This window comes from Taudactylus pleione, unplaced genomic scaffold, assembly GCF_031769625.1.
Source record: "Taudactylus pleione unplaced genomic scaffold, aTauple2 ptg000016l, whole genome shotgun sequence".
NCBI classification, from domain to species: domain Eukaryota; kingdom Metazoa; phylum Chordata; class Amphibia; order Anura; family Myobatrachidae; genus Taudactylus; species Taudactylus pleione.
In genome coordinates, this window is record NW_028284418.1 from 602,264 (window position 1) to 621,193 (window position 18,930).

The 18,930-nt window shown below is 42.6% G+C and overlaps 1 protein-coding gene across 1 annotated transcript; it reads right to left on the reverse strand.

Annotated features, from left to right (window-relative positions):
* Window positions 1-34: 34 nt before the first annotated feature.
* Window positions 35-5,927, reverse strand: NPTX1 (neuronal pentraxin 1). The gene is made up of 5 exons (XM_088474199.1): window positions 5,370-5,927; window positions 4,756-4,963; window positions 3,399-3,643; window positions 2,522-2,701; window positions 35-2,154 (listed from the first exon to the last, which is right to left on the reverse strand). Exons 1-5 carry the CDS (start codon window positions 5,820-5,822, stop codon window positions 1,933-1,935), a joined length of 1,308 nt encoding a protein of 435 aa, XP_088330325.1. The 5' UTR covers window positions 5,823-5,927; the 3' UTR covers window positions 35-1,932.
* Between the last annotated feature and the right edge of the window lie 13,003 nt (window positions 5,928-18,930).

The following is an 18,930-nucleotide window of genomic DNA, read 5'->3' on the forward strand; positions in this document are numbered from 1 at the left end:
CCCCCCCCCCCCCCCCCCCCCCATTCCATTCTACTCCACTCCTCGCTTCCAGATATAAAGCAAAAATATTACTAGGAAATTGTTACCACTAATTGCATTAGGGCTTGTTCTACTTCCATTTTACAGGTGGTTTATTTATGGCTCTCTAGCTCTTAAATTCTAATCCTGACCCTTCCATGTACCTAATGCTATCTTAAATCCTGAACCTATGTTTTACAAGAGGGCTAGCATTACATCGAGGGACATGGGGGCCCACTAATCTGATTTTTACTATAGGCCCACTAATGCATTAATGCAGCCCTGGGTCCAGCATGTCCTTGTAGACAGAGGAATCATAGAGAACAGCTGGGGGCACCCAGGTTGCCAAACCTGTAATAGGTTTTTCACAGAGGTAAATTCGCTTACATTTCTCTGAGAACTGAGCCGACTATATAGTCGTGTATAAAATATGGCCTGTTCTGTTCCCTTTGTACAAGCAACATGCTCCTACAACTAGGCATAAGTAACATACTACAAAGTGTAGTTGAGAACGAACCCTTAATCTAACTGTACCAGTGATTTATTATAGAAAATATAGAAAAAATATATTATAGATATCAATTAGGAAATCGGCAGATCTGTAACCGGTGTTGAACTATAAGATAGCACATGCTGCGTCTTGTAGTTCTACAACAGCTGGAGAGCCACCAACAGCCTACCTCTACATTATAAGATAGATCAGTGATACAGGTAAAATATATTAGACATATATTTGAATGGGAAAATTATAATTGAAACATTATTAGTAATCATGGCTAGTAGAGAAAGTGCTTAAAATCTTTAAAAAAAAAAAAAAACAGTAACCAGATTAAGCATCCAAACCGCATAATAGAATAAGAAAATTATGTTTTGGTTTTTTTTCATTATACAAAGGGGTTAGAATAAATTAGAAATAGTGCCTGGAAAATTGAAGATTTCACATAATAAAATTGTTCATCATCAAATCTCATTAGCGTCCTCTTACACAGCTAGGTGTTTTCAAGATTATATTCCAGTAACATGTAGAGTGAAATAAATCGACCGGGGTGAAAACAGAACTATCAGGAATTAGTAATGCACACATGAGACTATAAAGGGAAACAAGTCTGCGTTGGCTGAGAAATTAAATATATACATATCGTTTAAACATAAAATATATCCACAAAAAACTGCTACTGTGTGTCTGAACCCTTTTCCAGTGGAGGGTTGCTGTATTGTCTGCCATGCTCTTAGCATCTGCTGGAGTTATTGAATAGAAAGCAAGTCCCCGAACCCTGACTGCGTGAGGACCGTGAACACGGCTCAAATCAAAGCTTTCACTGACAGCAATTTGAAAGCAAATTAAAAGAGCTGGAGATGGCAAGATTGCCTCAAACAAACCGCGTAACAAACACTATTGTGATTTTAATAAGTTAAAGAGGAGAAGTCTAAAAAGGATGCAAATGAAATGTGCTGAATATTGGTACCAGCGCAAGGCACTCAGGATTAACCCCATCCCTGCTGGAGACACTTGTAGGCCATCTCCGTGCAGACCTCTCCAGCAGCTAAAAGGTTAAACCAAGTTGGCAATGTGAAAACCAAACTGTAAAGAGATCTTTCTAAATACAAAAGTGAATCTCCCTAAAAATCTTCTGGCTGATATCCTTGCGTGCCTTTCCTAAAAATGCTGAAGCTCTTGCTCCAAGTTTGAGATGCAAGGTGTGGTTTATGGTTAAAACAAGTGAATATGTTGCAATGTTATCGTTTTGCCTGTTTTGGTGGTTATTTTTCTAGTACAGTTTTTTTTTGTTTTTTTCTTCAGGATAAAAAAATGGAACAACCTTGTTGCTGATGAGCCCTCATTTGAAAGGCAGGGTGCAAGATGAGGCCGATGATATCTTCAAGCTGAGAAATGAAATCCAATCCACAATCTGTTCAATTGATCTGACGACATGCATCGAATGTCCACTTGGTGGCACCACCAAATATCTCAATGTTGGTCTCTGCCCAACTGATGACATTACCAGTCAGTGCTTTGTTGCTGCAGGTCGCCAGATTATAGACCTCTCCAACAACCAGCTTTCTATCCCACATATTGAAATGGGCCAGCTCCCCAACAAAAGCCTGTGTGGCATCAAATCCACCTCCTAGGGTGTCCTATGAAAAAGAAAATGAAAATAAAGTAATACTCTACCATGTAAATGGCTCAAAAAACTGAACATCAAATTTGTATGTAATCCTTGATAACTAGATATCATATAGATAGCAATCACCTATGGTAGTAGTTCACTGAGCATGTAAAAATGCATAGCTAATACTGCCCAGAACACAGGGTTTATATACATTTCCATTGATTAGTATGTGAGGCAACTGATATGTATTATGAAAAGCACATGTAAAAGGAAATCAACAAAAATGAACCATTAATAAATGTGAAACACTTGTGACAACTTTCATTTGAAACTGAAATGACAGTAGTAGCAGAAATAGAAGTATTGGTTATACTACTGTCCAACCATTATACCTGTTCTTGGCCGATCACTAAGACCCCCTGGTGTTTGATGGGGTGATATGGAGCCAGATTTTCTCCATTTCCTCTAAGCACTCCATCCTGATAGGCTTCCCACACTCCATCCCTTGTGGTCCACGCAATACAGATGTGATGCCATTTACCATCATTGATAACAAAGGGCAATTTTGCCACCTGTAGAAGAGAACAATTTAATAAGGTCTACATTCTAGATGATACAGACGAATTGTGTGTGTGTGTGTGTGTATAAATATATTTATATATTCATTGCTTGCTCCTACAAAACTTTAATTTCAGGATTTTACGACTAAATTAATAAAACATTTTTATTGTCGGTAGTAACTGTTTATAGCCTGTAGATGGGGATATATATTCTTCATACGTTGCAGCAGAGATACGTGATTGTGCACATTATAAAAAAAAATATTTACAGTTTTTCCTTAAATTTTAATCCTATCATGGATATGTTGTTGTTTTCATCAACGTTCCATCAGGACGATCCAACATATGTTTTATTATTTATTAACTGAGCAACAATCATCACTTTGGATGTTTACACATGTGTTTTACAGAATCTCATGAGGTTGGTAGTATATTTCAAATTTTCAATGATTTCTGCTCCAGTTTTCTCCCATAATGCAAAAACTGACCCTGGTATATGAGCTTGTGTGCATGTGATAGGGAAATTATATCACAGAAACTGATATTCCTGAAAAAATAGATCTGATTGTACAGCGCGGACAAATGTATTAGTGTTATGTAAATAAGATAATTACTGTACTCAGAAGATCTACTAAAGAACAAGTAGATATGAAACATACATCAGGGTAATCAGATGCAGTGAAGTTATGCAGATTACTGGTTTGGTTACCTTGTCATTAATTAGTATTTCCATTGGATTGTTCCCCCACTCAATGAGCACCAGTTCGTTGGCTTGGCCAGGTACTGCATAAGAAAATGGGGTTCCAACACCAGGAGAAGCATTGGACTTCAGCCACATGCAGACAGTGAAAGCGTACATTTCTGGCAGACTCTTCTTCACTTTGGCATACATGTAGTTCGTTCTAAGGGGAAAGGTGAGCTGAAATTTGTCTGCAGGTCTACTCTCCTTTTGGCCTGAATATAGAAGGAAAAGACAGGCACATATATAACAAGCCGAAACATTTCAATAGAATCACTGCCTAATACCAGAAAACCTTAATCTGAGTGACATCATCTGAACAAATACTATATTTTCTAGAAGCATGTTATATCCTTGATATGCAGCAGGGGGCAATAATGCAACAGCCCCATTCGAGGTTGACTTTAATAATTATTAATATGGAAATGCTTTGGGTACTTGTACACTTTTTTTTTTTTTACAACGTTGTAAAGCAACGAATTGGAAACACTGATCAATATTCTGCCAGCATCCGGTGACAAACCGGGGTGAATGGGCTCAATTACAAAGCAAACTGTGGTCTAGGAGGAAGAAACTGCTGAGGCAGCTAAATTTTCTTTAGGTCACCTCGACCGGTGCACAGACACAGCTGCAATGTGCATGCTGCCCACTGTCCTATGCAGGTACCAATCCACAGAGGTATATACAATGTGGGAAAAAGCTAAGGTCTCCCATCTGTGGAATGGCTATTTCTCTGATTCATGCTTTTGTACAATAAGTACAGCAAGAGTCACATTGCATGTCTGTGGACTTCATGCAGTTTTTGGCATAGAACATACAACCTGCAATCCATTCTATTGTGCAGTGCTCCCTCTTTATAAATACATCTGGTGTTATGGGAGATGTACAGAAATGGTTCTATATAATGAAATTATTAATAAAGAAATTAATAATTAAAACTTGTCTACTACATAAATACTGGGCACTGAGTGTGCATTATAAATGAGGTGGTATAACAAGGGCGCAATGTACAGTGTTCTGCTATCAGGTCATTTAACCCATAACACCCCCTCCCCTTGGCATGACTGCGATCTGCCATGCCATAGATTATATACAGATTATAAACAAGTACAACTGAAACACGTATTCTGGAAAACAGTATAATACATTCTGTAACCCAAAAATATGACTACACTGTGATTGGCAGAGGCAGAATGTGTTCATTTCTGTTTAAATTGCTATTTAATAAGCAATGAACGTGTGTTGTAAATATTCCCCTTGATAATTTGCACCAAAACACTGCGCAAGAAGAGTAGACAGAGTCATTTGACAATATTTTTGCTATCACCTTTTTCCAAATCAGTAATCCTCTGCTGAAGGGAGGTTAAAGCGCTTTCAATTTTTCCTCGCAGCTCGGTCTCGTTCTTCAGGTTTACCTTCCCCTCCTCCAGGTTGTTCACTCTAGAGAGAACTTGTTTCTCCAAGTCATCTATCTTGGTTTGCAGCAGATCTTTCAGGCTGGTGGCTTGGACAGATGAATTACCTCTACTGTACTGCTGCGAGGAGCATGTCATGCAGTCAGTTAGTGGATTGTCACAAACATCACTAACATTCTACTTTCTCAATTAAACTCGTTAAAGCGTGTTGACCTAGGTAATCATTTATCTAATTGTTTGGCAATGCGCCTCATTCAAACAGGAATATGACAAACATCAGCTAACAGACTCGGCAAAACCATAACGTTAAAATAAACTCAAATACCAGGTCTATCGTTCTAAAACAGACTGTAAAAATCACACATCCACACTCACAAAACATATTTATTCATATCTCTGTGCTGGCCAAGGCATCTGCACAGAATTGTACAATGTTTTACTGAAGCAAATAGTTACGTTTAATCAATTTATTACATTCACCATCACCAAACAAGACGAGGAGTAGGAAATATACAATCTGTCTCACCTCCAAGTTCTCCAGTCTAGTCTTGAGACTTTGCAGAGTCTGTCCTAGCTGAGTGAGGGTCTCAGCTGTGGGGCTCCTCGATAAATCTCCCATTGTGTTTTTAGAAGTCCCAGTCTCCTTTTTCCGGGAGCCTGGAGCACCACCTTTGGGTTCACTTGAAGGGATTTCCAGGACTGTCTGACCCTCGCACCTAGCTAGCTTGCCAGTCAGGTCCCTGATAGTATCTTTCTGGTTCATTATCGTCTCTTTTTGTTGGATAACCGTCTCTCGCAGCTGCAGAATCGTGGTCTTCAGGTCTTCTGTGGGACCACTGTTCTGCATGGATGAAGTGCACATATCCATGTCAACAGGCACTGAAGTGCATATAAACCTCGTCTGTGCGAAATTCTGTGCAGATCCCCTTAGGAAAAAGAAGGAGAGGAGGAGGCACCTCCAGCAAGCTCCGGTGATCATGGCTTGGTCTTCTGAGAAGTCCTACTTGAGTATCAGATGTGCAGAAGCACAATGGCTTTGAGTGAGGGGAATCTCCCGCTCTATGTTCAGTTCAGCACCAAGAGCTGTCCGCTGAGCGCTCCACTACTGCAGTGCCAGCCCCTTATATATAGCGGGAGGGACTGCGCGTCACTCGGGGAGGCAGACACACGGAGAAGGGGGATTGCTTGCTCTCTCTACTCACACATTATGGCCGATAACGCTAAAGATCCCAGGAGACCCGGAATACAAAATGGGTTGAAAGGTTGTTTTTGAAAATCATTTAACTTCATAGGGAAATCCTTTATTGCAGCGTTCTCTGCGCCTAATCTGGGAAACACGAGTGTATACATTAAATATCTGAACTGTGGCTTAACTACTGGGGACATCCTGTAGCTCTCACTGCAAAGGGGGATGCAGGTGTGTGATTTCTCCTCAAATACTTTCATCTGGATTCTTGTCTCACTGACTGCAGTTGTGCACACTGCAGGTATGGAGAGTCAGATCATGCAGTATGGAGAGTAAGATCATGATGCAGGCATTGAGAGAGTTAGATAATGATATAGGTATGGAGAGTCAGATCATGCAGGTATGGATAGAGTCGGATAATGATGCAGGTATGGAGAGTCAGATAAAGATGCAGGTATGGAGAGTCAGATAAAGATGCAGGTATGGAGAGTCAGATAAAGATGCAGGTATGGAGAGTGTTATATAATGATGCAGGCATGGGAAGAGTCAGATGATGCAGGTATGGAGAGTCAGATAATGATGCAGGTATGGAGAGAGACATTGATGATGGTATGGAGAGTGCCAGATTATGAAGGTATGGAGAGTTAGATAATTATGCAGGTATGGAGAGAGTCAGGTGATGCAGGTATGGAGAGTTAGATAATGATGCAAATATGGAGAATCAGATAAAAGTTGCAGGTATGGAGAGTCAGATAAAGTTGCAGCTATGGAGAGTCAGATCATGCAGGTATGGAGAGAGTCAGATAATGATGCAGGTATGGAGAGTCAGATAATGATGCAGGCATTGAGAGAGTTAGATAATGATACAGGTATGGAGAGTCAGATAAAGATGCATGTATGGAGAGTGTTATATAATGATCCAGTAATGGGAAGAGTCAGATAAAGATGCAGGTATGGAGAGTCAGATAATGATGCAGGAATAGAGTGAGTCAAATAATGATTCAGGTTTGGAGAGTGTCAGATTATGCAGGTATGGAGAGTTAGATAATGATGCAGGTATGGAGAGAGTCGGATGATGCAGGTATGGAGAGTCAGATAATGATGCAGATATGGAGAATCAGACAAAAAACGCAGGTATGGAGAGTCAGATAATGATGCAGGTATGGAAAGAGTCAGATAAAGATGCAGGTATGGAGAGAGACAGATAATGCATGTATGGAAAGTCAGATAATGATGCAGGTATGGAGAGAGACATTGATGATGGTATGGAGAGTGCCAGATTATGAAGGTATGGAGAGTCAGATAATTATGCAGGTATGGAGAGAGTCAGGTGATGCAGGTATGGAGAGTCAGATAATGATGCAGATATGGAGAGTCAGATAAAAGTTGCAGGTATGGAGAGTCAGATAAAGTTGCAGCTATGGAGAGTCAGATCATGCAGGTATGGAGAGAGTCAGATAATGATGCAGGTATGGAGAGTCAGATAATGATGCAGGCATTGAGAGAGTTAGATAATGATACAGGTATGGAGATTCAGATAATGATGCATGTATGGAGAGTGTTCTATAATGATCCAGTAATGGGAAGAGTCAGATAAAGATGCAGGTATGGAGAGTCAGATAATGATGCAGGAATAGAGTGAGTCAAATAATGATTCAGGTTTGGAGAGTGTCAGATTATGCAGGTATGGAGAGTTAGATAATGATGCAGGTATGGAGAGAGTCGGATGATGCAGGTATGGAGAGTCAGATAATGATGCAGATATGGAGAATCAGACAAAAAACGCAGGTATGGAGAGTCAGATAATGATGCAGGTATGGAGAGAGTCAGATAAAGATGCAGGTATGGAGAGTCCGATAATGATGCAGATATGGAGAGTCAGATAAAAGTTGCTGGTATGGAGAGTCAGATAAAGTTGCAGCTATGGAGAGTCAGATCATGCAGGTATGGAGAGAGTCAGATAATGATGCAGGTATGGAGATTCAGATAATGATGCAGGCATTGAGGGAGTTAGATAATGATACAGGTATGGAGAGTAAGATAAAAATGCATGTATGGAGAGTGTTCTATAATGATCCAGTAATGGGAAGAGTCAGATAAAGATGCAGGTATGGAGAGTCAGATAATGATGCAGGAATAGAGTGAGTCAAATAATGATTCAGGTTTGGAGAGTGTCAGATTATGCAGGTATGGAGAGTTAGATAATGATGCAGGTATGGAGAGAGTCGGATGATGCAGGTATGGAGAGTCAGATAATGATGCAGATATGGAGAATCAGACAAAAAACGCAGGTATGGAGAGTCAGATAATGATGCAGGTATGGAAAGAGTCAGATAAAGATGCAGGTATGGAGAGAGACAGATAATGCATGTATGGAAAGTCAGATAATGATGCAGGTATGGAGAGAGACATTGATGATGGTATGGAGAGTGCCAGATTATGAAGGTATGGAGAGTCAGATAATTATGCAGGTATGGAGAGAGTCAGGTGATGCAGGTATGGAGAGTCAGATAATGATGCAGATATGGAGAGTCAGATAAAAGTTGCAGGTATGGAGAGTCAGATAAAGTTGCAGCTATGGAGAGTCAGATCATGCAGGTATGGAGAGAGTCAGATAATGATGCAGGTATGGAGAGTCAGATAATGATGCAGGCATTGAGAGAGTTAGATAATGATACAGGTATGGAGAGTCAGATAAAGATGCATGTATGGAGAGTGTTATATAATGATCCAGTAATGGGAAGAGTCAGATAAAGATGCAGGTATGGAGAGTCAGATAATGATGCAGGAATAGAGTGAGTCAAATAATGATTCAGGTTTGGAGAGTGTCAGATTATGCAGGTTTGGAGAGTCAGATAATGATGCAGGTATGGAGAGAGTCAGATGATGCAGGTATGGAGAGTCAGATAATGATGCAGATATGGAGAATCAGACAAAAAACGCAGGTATGGAGAGTCAGATAATGATGCAGGTATGGAGAGAGTCAGATAAAGATGCAGGTATGGAGTCAGATAATGATGCAGGTATGGAGAGAGTCAAATAAAGATGCAGATATGGAGAGAGTCAGGTGATGCAGGTATGGAGAGAGCCAAATAATTATGATGGTATGGGGAGAGTCAGATAAAGATGCAGGTATGGAGAGAGTCAGATGATGCATGTATGGAGAGAGCCAAATAATTATGATGGTATGGGGAGAGTCAGATAATGATGCAGGTATAGAGAGTCAGATAAAGATGCAGGTATGGAGAGTCAGATGATGCAGGTATGGAGAGAGCCAGATGATGCAGGTATGAAAAGTCAGATAATGATGCAGGTATAGAGACAAATAATGATGATGGTATGGAGAGTGTCAGATGATGCAGGTATGGAGAGTCAGATAATTATGCAGGTATGGAGAGAGTCAGGTGATGCAGGTATGGAGAGTCAGATAATGATGCAGATATGAAGAATCAGATAAAAGTTGCAGGTATGGAGAGTCAGATTGTCACAACTTCGGATGGATTGTGGATGCGACCCATATTCAGGGAGTTGACTTGACCTATATCTGAGGCACGGAATCTAATGCGCCGGCGGTATTCACCAGGGACCCTCACAAGAGGGTATGGACTTGGCTGCGTCCGACGCAGAGGTCCAGGGCTACCATCAGGGGGAGACTGCAGGGACTCGAGTCCCGGGCCCAGACACTGGCAGAAGAAGATGGGGCCCACGCCAGCTCCTACCCAGTACCGCCCGCTCCTATCAACACTGCATAGCCCGCACTACCCCCTTGAGTGAAAAGGGGGTTGAGTGCTGTTACCGCCTGCCGGCCCGCACTACTCGTATGCCTGCACTTGTTCCAACCTGAGAGCCCGTTCCCCACCTCCGATGGACCGATTCAATAATTTCCCGTACAGTCTGCTCGTAATGTGGGCGGAGCCAATGTGTCAAGCCCCGCCCCATCCACCCAGGAATTGTGTCATCACGGAGGGGGAGGGGCCTAATGGTGCATTGTGCCCGCCCAATTACCAAGGTGCTGCTGCATCAGAAGTGTAAGTTACATGTATGCATGTGTTTTAGCACGTGTATGTATGTATCTGTATGTTTTAGTGTATATGTCTGTATGTGCTACTGTGTATATGTCTGTATGTGTTAGTGTGTATGTGCTAGTGTGTATATATGTGTATGTGTGCCAGTGTGTATGTCTGTATGTGTGTGTACATATGTGTTAGTGTATATATTGTATATGTGCATGTATGTGTTAGTGTATATATATATACACACTATGGGCCAAATGTAATAGGGTGAGAGTTTAGAAAAGTGTGAGTTTCTGACACTTTTTAAACTTTGCCAATGTAATAGAGTCCAAAAACAAAGTAACAGAGTGAACTTGCATGTTTTTTTAGACTTAAAAAACTCTCACGATTTAAAATCTCATTCAGATGTTTTCCCATTTTGAAGATAAAACTCAACCAATGTGAGAGTTTACTGCTAAACTCTCACATTTTCTAAACTCTCACCCTATTACATTTGGCCCTATGTGTTAGTGTGTATATATGTGTATGTATGTGTTAATGTGTACATATGTGTGTTATATATAATATATACATGTTTGCTATATACTGTATATATTATATGTGTTTATATATATATATATATATATATAAACACATCTATAATATATATATTATACAGCAAACATGTATATATTATATATAACACACATTAACACATACATACACATATATACAGAATAAAACATGTACAGTGTGTATATATATATATATGAAACCACCCCCCACCCAGAAAAATCCTGCATTTGCACCTGTCTCTTTAAATCCAGAACAGATCGGCGCGCGCATCCCTATCGGAGTCGCGTCCATTTGCACACAGAGCCGCCAGAAGAGAGACAACAGCTGACAGCGGCCACCGGGGATCTCCCGCCCCCTGTCCTTTGTCCACCTGGACCCCAGTGTCGCTGGACTCGGTGAGAGACACCCGGGTTCGGGTGCGCTGTGACATTACCCCCCTTCCTTCTAGGGGTGGGCACCGAACACCCCACAAATGGTTTGCCAGGGAACTTTTGGTGAAACTTTCGAAGGAGTTGAGGTGCATGAATATCTGAAGCCTTAATCCAACAACGTTCTTCCGGACCATATCCCTTCCAATCCACCAGAAAGTGAACTGAATCCCCGGGACATTCTGGAGTCCAAAATCTGTTCAACTTCATACTCCTCTTGGTGAACTACTGAAATTGCAGAAGGAGGATTGCCATGTTTTTAATATCGATTGAGGACCAGAGGTTTGAGAAGAGAGATATGAAATACGTTGGGAATCTTGAGGGTACCAGGAAGTTTTAAACGAACAGCCACTGGATTGATTACCTGAAGAATCTGAAAAGGACCAATGAATCTGGGAGCAAACTTCATGGTGGGAACTTTCAATCGCAAATGTTTACTAGATAACCAGACTTTATCACCAGGGAACAATACAGGTCCCTTCCTTCTCTTCTTGCCCGCCACCCGTTTATACCTGGCAGAAGTTTTACACAATTTTCTCTTCACCTCTTTCCAAATTTTGAAGAACCGACTCACTGTGCCACCAACAGCTGGAAGGGATACTGACTGAACTGCTGGCAACTCGGGTATCACGGAATGCAACCCATACTAAATAAAGAACGGAGAGTACCCCGATGTCTCAAGGTACAGATTATTGTGAGCAAATTCAGCCCAAGGTAACAAAGAAACCCAATCATCTTGGCTGAGACATACATCCGGATGAATTTCTCTAAATATTGAGTTACACTCTCCGTTTGACAATGACAGAAGAAAAACTCAGTTTCATATCAAAGCACTTGCATAAGGACCTCCAGAACCTAGAAGTAAATTGTACCCCACGGTCTGAGACAATGTCTTTGGGAAATCCATGCAGCTTGAAAATTTCAAAGATCAAATACTCGTGGTGCCCATCTCGAGTGTTAAAGGCAGTTTTCCACTTGTCTCCTGCTTGGATTCTAATCAAATTGTATGCCCCACGAAGATCTAGTTTGGTAAAGATCTTTGCACCTTTTATTTGATCAAAGAGTTCAGATATTAGTGTTAAAGGATACCGATCTTTGATAGTAATGGTGTTCAACCCCCGGTAGTCAATGCACGGTCTCCAGCCTCCATCCTTCTTCTTGACAAAGAAAATACAGCACCTGCTGAGATTCTCCTTTACATAATCAGTTACTGCTTTGGTCACAGGAAGTGAAAGAGGAAACACTCTAACGCGGGGAGACATCTTCCCTTGCAATAACTCTATGGCACAGTCCCACTCCAGATGGACAGGAAGTATTTCAGCAGCATTTTTACTGAATACATTCCTAAAGGACTGGTATGGTGCGGGTAGAGAATTTTCTGGGACGATGTTCATACTCTGGATGACTTGATGTGGTGGTTGGATTAAGGTTAAACATCTCTGACAACACTGGGATCCCCATGACAATATTTGGGGCTCATTCCAGTCTAACGTAGGAGCATGCTTGTGTAACCATGGAAGACCCAGAATAATCGGACTATCAGATGATGGAAGTATGTAGAAAGAAATTAACTCTTTGTGAAGAGCGACAACTTGCATGGTAAATTCTGGAGTCCTGGATCTGATGGTGGTCATAGGAAGTTTAGTCCCACTGCGGATTCCTAACTCCTGGACCTTTTTAGCAGTGATAAAATTACCGTCGGCTCCCGATTCCAGGAAGGCCTTAAGTGTCTCGGTGGGTTTTTCTAGCAGCAGGATCACATTGATCACAAACTGTGGTAATATTTTCTCAGTTGGGGTATGCTGGAGCGCACCTATGCTGACCACCCCTCGATCAGTTAGGCCTTGTTGTTTCCCGGACATTTAGGATGCTGAATGAGACGATGATCTGGATCTCCGCAGTACAAGCACAGTTTATTTTTAAATCTCCTTTCTCTCTCCGCAACTGGCAAATGAGATTTTCCAAGCTGCATAGGCTCTTCAGAAGAGTCTACCGGGGCAGTAAAACGAGGTGCAAGCTTGAAACTGAACCATCAAGATTGCTCCCGCTCTCGAGTTCTCTCCCTATGGCGACGGTCAATGCGTATGCATAAAGAAATGAAATTGTCCAAGGATGTAGGCAACTCTCTGGATGCTAAGACATCTTTAATTTGCTCGTAAAGTCCTTGCATAAAAGCCGCGACCAGAGCTTCATTGTTCCATCTTAATTCGGAAGCAAGGGTTCGGAATTGTACTGCAAACTGACCTGCAGTCTGGCTTCCTTGTTTTAATTACAGGATAGCTGATGAAGCCCTGCCAGGTTCATTGAATACTTTTCTGAAGGCTTCTAAAAATGTAGCGCTGTCATTAACCACGGGATCATTCCTCTCCCACAGTGGAGAAGTCTAGGCCAGAACCTGTCCGGACAACAAAGGAATTATGTAGGCCTCCAAGGTTCTCTCAAAATTGCCCACTTGTTGCATTAACGTTTACAGGCACTGCATGATTTGGGCCTGATCTTGTTCTTGCTTTTCCACTCGACCGAGTAAATTTTCCAACAAGTCGCGTGTCGAGGGATTACTAGCAGCATCACAACTTCAGATGGATTGGGGATGCGACCCGTATTCAGGGAGTTGACTTGACCTATACCTCAGGCGCGGAGTCTAATGTGCTGGCGCTATTCACCAGGGACCCTCGCAAGAAGGTATATACTTGGCTGCGTCCGACACACAGGTCATGGCCCTCACGTTACGTTCCCCTATACATGAGCTGGTGAACTTTGGTTGGAGTGCAGAAGATTAAGCGTAATCGACAGGCCGGGTCAAAACCAAACAGACGAGACGGTACCTGGGAGCAGAGGTAAACAGGTCACAGGGAGTAGCCAAGGTCAGAACCAGATATCAAACACAGTGCCAGGGTCAGACAGAATCGGAGTCGCAAACAAGCCAAGGTCTGAACCAATAATCAGGATATGCACACGAACGCTGGAGTATGGTAATGGAGCCTATACTCTGGCACTGGAGTAATCCCAGGAACTTCCTTATATAGGTCAGAGTTCAAGCAGCCCCAATAGGCACCAACTACTTCCTGCACCTGTTTCTGTAAATCCAAAACAGAAGGGCGTGCACGTCCCTATGGGAGTCGCATACGTCTGCACACAGAGCCGCCGGAGGAGAGACAACAGTTGACAGTGGGCCTTGGGGATCTCCCGCCCACTGACCTTCACCCGCCTGGACCCCAGTGTCGCCAGACCCGGTAAGAGACACCCAGGTTCAACTGCACTGTGACACAGATAATGATGCATGTATGGGGAGAGCCAGATAATGATGCAGATATGGAGAGAGTCAGATAATGATGCAGGTATAGAGAGTAAGATAATGATGTGGGTATAGAAAGAGTCATATAATGATGCAGTTATGGTGAGTGTCAGATAAAGACGCAGGTATGGAGAGAGTCAGATAATGATGCAGGTATAGAGTCAGATAATGATGCAGGTATTGGGAGAGTCAGATAATGATGCAGGTATAGAGAGTCAGATAAAGATGCAGGTATGGAGAGTCAGATAATCATGCAGGTATGGAGAGAGACAGATAATGATGCAGGTATGGAGAGAGTCAGATAATTATGTGGGTATAGAGAGTGGCAGATAATGATGAAGGTATGGTGAGTGTCAGATAATGATGTGGATATGGAGATTCAGATAAAGATGTATGTATGGAGAGTCAGGTAACAATGCAGGTATGGAGCAAGACAATGAAGCAAGTATGTAGAATCAGATACCATTCAGATATAGAGAGGTTCAGATAATGATGCAGGTGTGGAAATAGCCAGATAATGATATTGGTACATAGGGCCTGATTCAGAGCTGAACGCTCTGACCAGAGCGCTCGCTCTGAATCAGGGCCCTCCTACCTGTTTTTGGAGCGTCCTCATGGACGCTCGCATAGCTGTGGGTTACCACCCACAGCTTATGCGAGCGTCCATGATGATGGTCGCGATGGTCAAAGACCATCGCGACCATCGGGCTTGCGACGAGACCCTGCGGTAGGGTCTCGCTGCCTCAAGCCCAGGAGTGATTTTGGCTCTATCAGAGCCAAAGTCACTCCCACTGACATCATTACTGATGTCAGTGGGGCTGGACTCAGACGGAAGGCGTTCCCATGGGAATGCCTCCGTCTGGCCACCACGCCCCCGGCACGCCCACCAAAGGGAATCATCGACAGCACGCCCCCTTTGGTGCGAGACCCCGAGCGACGTATTTCTCGTCGCTCGCCGGGTCTCGCGCATGCGAACGACGGAGCTCCCTCCGTCATGCGCATGCGCATTTGCCAAACATCGACCCGCTTGCGAGCGAACTTCCCTCGCGAGCGGGTCTGAATGACCCCCATAGAGAGTAAAATAACAATGCAAGTATGGAGAGAGTCAGAGACTGGTACAAGTATGGGGAGTCTGATAACGATGCTGCCATTGAAAGAGTCTGATAACTATGCAGATATGGAGAGTCAGATAACAATATAGGTATGCAGAGAGTCAAATAATATGCAGATGTGGAAAGAGTCCTATAATGATGCATGTAAGTCTAGAGAGTCAAGTAATAATGCAGGTATGGAGACTATAACCTTACAGGCAGGGCCGTAACTAGAGTGGTGCGACCAGTGCCATGGCCAGGGGCATATTTATAACGGGTGCAGGATGTGGGGGGCCCACGGGCCCGCACGCACACCCTGCACCCGTAAAACTGACCTCTCCAGAGTCCCACGTCGGCTTCGGTGTCTGAGCCTGTCAAAATGGCTGGAAAATGGCCACTGCGGCGACTTGTGCATGCGCTATAGACTCTGGGCACACTCTAGGCCATTTTCCCGGTGACTATTGCATGCGTTATAGACTCTGGGCACACTCTAGGGCCCAGAGTCTGTAAGTGCGGAGCTGGCTGTGCACCGCTCAGTGCACAGCCGGCCACCAGACGTAGAGGAGGGGCCCGTGTTGGAGACTGCACACAGGCCCCCTCTTCTCTAGAAATGCCCTTGGCCATGGTACAGGGCAGGGGGCGCCGTTTGGGACTGTCAATTTTCCTGTTTATTATCATTCTCACTTGTAGATTCCTCTTCTTTTATCCCCAGCATCTCCTGGCCTCCCTTATCTCTTCCCTGGCACTTCCCCATGAACAGGTGCACTATCTTATGTCCCCATTTAAAAAATGGGGGGGCGTCAATGCTCTTACTGGCACAGGGCACCAAAAAGTCTAGTTATGGCTCTGCTTACAGGTATGTAGAGTCAGATAATGACACAGGTATGGAATCTAAGATTGCAATTATTAGTAGGTATGGAGAGTCATAACAATGTAAGGACCGCATTTAAGAATGTACCTTAATACCAGCAGTATATTTTGTTTAGTATCGCAGTGATACTAACGAATATGCCATTGGTATTCAACATTACTTATCATGACACTTTCACCTGGCAGAAACCAGACAGTGCCTGGAAGGCTTCGCTGAAGTTGGAAAGGTTGCTGCCGAGTCCTCATTGCTGGCAATGGGGACTGTATCATTCTTGCCATTTATAGATGGTGTAAGCGATACAGTGACAAACAGTTGTAATCTTAGATTATGGAGAGTTAGATAATGATGAAGTATGGAGTGAGATAACTATGAGATATAGAGAGTGAGATAATGATGCAGGTATGTAGTGAGATAATTATGAGATATAGGGGCCTATTCATCATACGATAAATGGCCCGGTAACCATGCGGAAATGCTAGTTTCCGCAAATTCAGGTTATCGGGTTATTCATCATTACGGGTCCGATAGGACCACCCCGGTAATCAGCAAAGTTCGAAAACTGAAAGTTTTCGGAGTGTGCTGCCGAGAACAAGCGCCATCTTCAGACGGCGCTTGTTCTTGGATCCCCGCTCCTTCCTATGGGAAGGAGTTCCGGGGATGCGAAGAGGGATCCGAGCAAATCCCTCCGCCACCTCCTCACTCCCTCGCGGTGGCTTTGCGCATGCATGACCTGAGATCATGCAAACGTAGCTTGGACGATGAGGAACAGGTAAGTAATGCAGCTGCAGAAGTAGCTGCGATACTTTCCACAGGGACAACTGCTTTTCGGAGCAGTTGTCCCCTCACTGGAGCAATGATCAATTGCTCCAGTGTCACGCTTCCCTCGCTGTGAGTTGGATACTTAAGTATCCCTCTCAGCGAGTTCAATCCTTCATCATCGGAGGCCATACGGCCTTCGATGATGAATAGGCCCCATGGAGAGTGAGATAATGATAAGGTATGGAGTGAGATTATGATGAGGTATGGAGAGTGAGATAATAATGAGGTATGGAGAGTGCAATAATGTAGGTATTGAGATTTAGACAATCATGCTAGTACGGGTAGTGCAGGTATGTAGTGGGATAAGGAAGAGGTATGGAGTGAGATAATGATGAGGTATGGAGTGAGATAATGATGAGGTATGGAGAGTGAGATAATGATGACATATGGAGAGTGAGATAATGATGCAGGTATAGAGAGTGAGATAATGATGCAGGTATAGAGAGTGAGATAATGAGGTATGGTGTGATATAATGTTCAGGTATGGAGAGTGAGATAATGATGAGGTATGTAGTGAGTTAATGATGAGGTAAGGAGTGAGATAATGATGAGATATGTAGTGAGATGATGAGGTATGGAGTGAGATAATGATGATGTATGGAGTGAGATAATGATGAGGTATAAAGAGTGAGATAATGATGTAGGTATGGAGTGAGATATTTAGGAGATATGGAGAGTGAGATGATGCAGCTATGGAAAGTGAGATATGGATGAGGTATGGAGTGAGACAATATGGAGGTTTAGAGAGTGAGATGATGCAGGTGTGGAGAGTGAGATAATGATGAGGTATGGAGAGTGAAATAATATGGAGAGTGAGTTAATGATAAGGTATGGAGAGTGAATAATTATTTGATATGGAGAGTGAGATGATGAGGTATGGACAGTAAGATGATGATGAGATATGGAGAATAAGATAATGAGGTATGGAGAGTGAGAGAATGATGATGAGGTATGGAGAACGAGATAATGAGGAGGTATGGAGTGAGATAATGATGATAAGGTATGGACAGTGAGACAATGAAGAGATATGGAGAGTGAGATAATGAGGAGGTATGGAGAGTGAGATAATGACGCGGTATGAAGAGTGAGATAATGATGCGGTAAGAAGAGTGAGATAATGAGGAGGTATAGAGAGTGAAATAATGATGAGGTATGGAGAGTAAGATAATGAGGAGGTATGGAGAGTGAAATAATGATGATGAGTTATATAATGATGCAGAAATTCATTCATGTTAGCCACATGCAACACATTGGGAGGGGGACTCAATTAGCAGCAGTCATTTTTTTGTTTACTGCAACTTCAATTAATGCCACTGTATTAGCTCCCACTAACGCTCAATCCAGTTGTAAAAAGTGGTCACGCTTTGATTGTTTGTAATGTTAGCCACGTTAAGTGTGGGGAAAAATGGGAAAGTCAGCAAATACCCTAAAGAAGTGCAAATTAACATTGGATAAAGTATAGAAGTATATTAATGGCAAAAAGCAAAGTAATTGGGGCTCTTAAATGGTGTCAAATGACATATTTTTGCATTTTTAAATAACATTGAAAAACAAATAATAATCATGTGTTTTTCAGTAAAATAATGCTGTAGATTAATTTGGGGTGTGCAAAAATGTCTGTAAGTTGATTTTTATGTAAATTTAAGCCATTTAAAAAAAAATGATGAACCGCCTGCCCCCTGTAATTAACTTATTATTCTGTATTTTGCAGAATATGACCCCAAATGTCAACTGTACCAATTCCCAACATTTTTACCCTAAAAAAAAGCCTGTGTTAAATCCTATCGAAAGTTAATGCAGCTTAATTTTTGCAGCTAATTGGATATCAA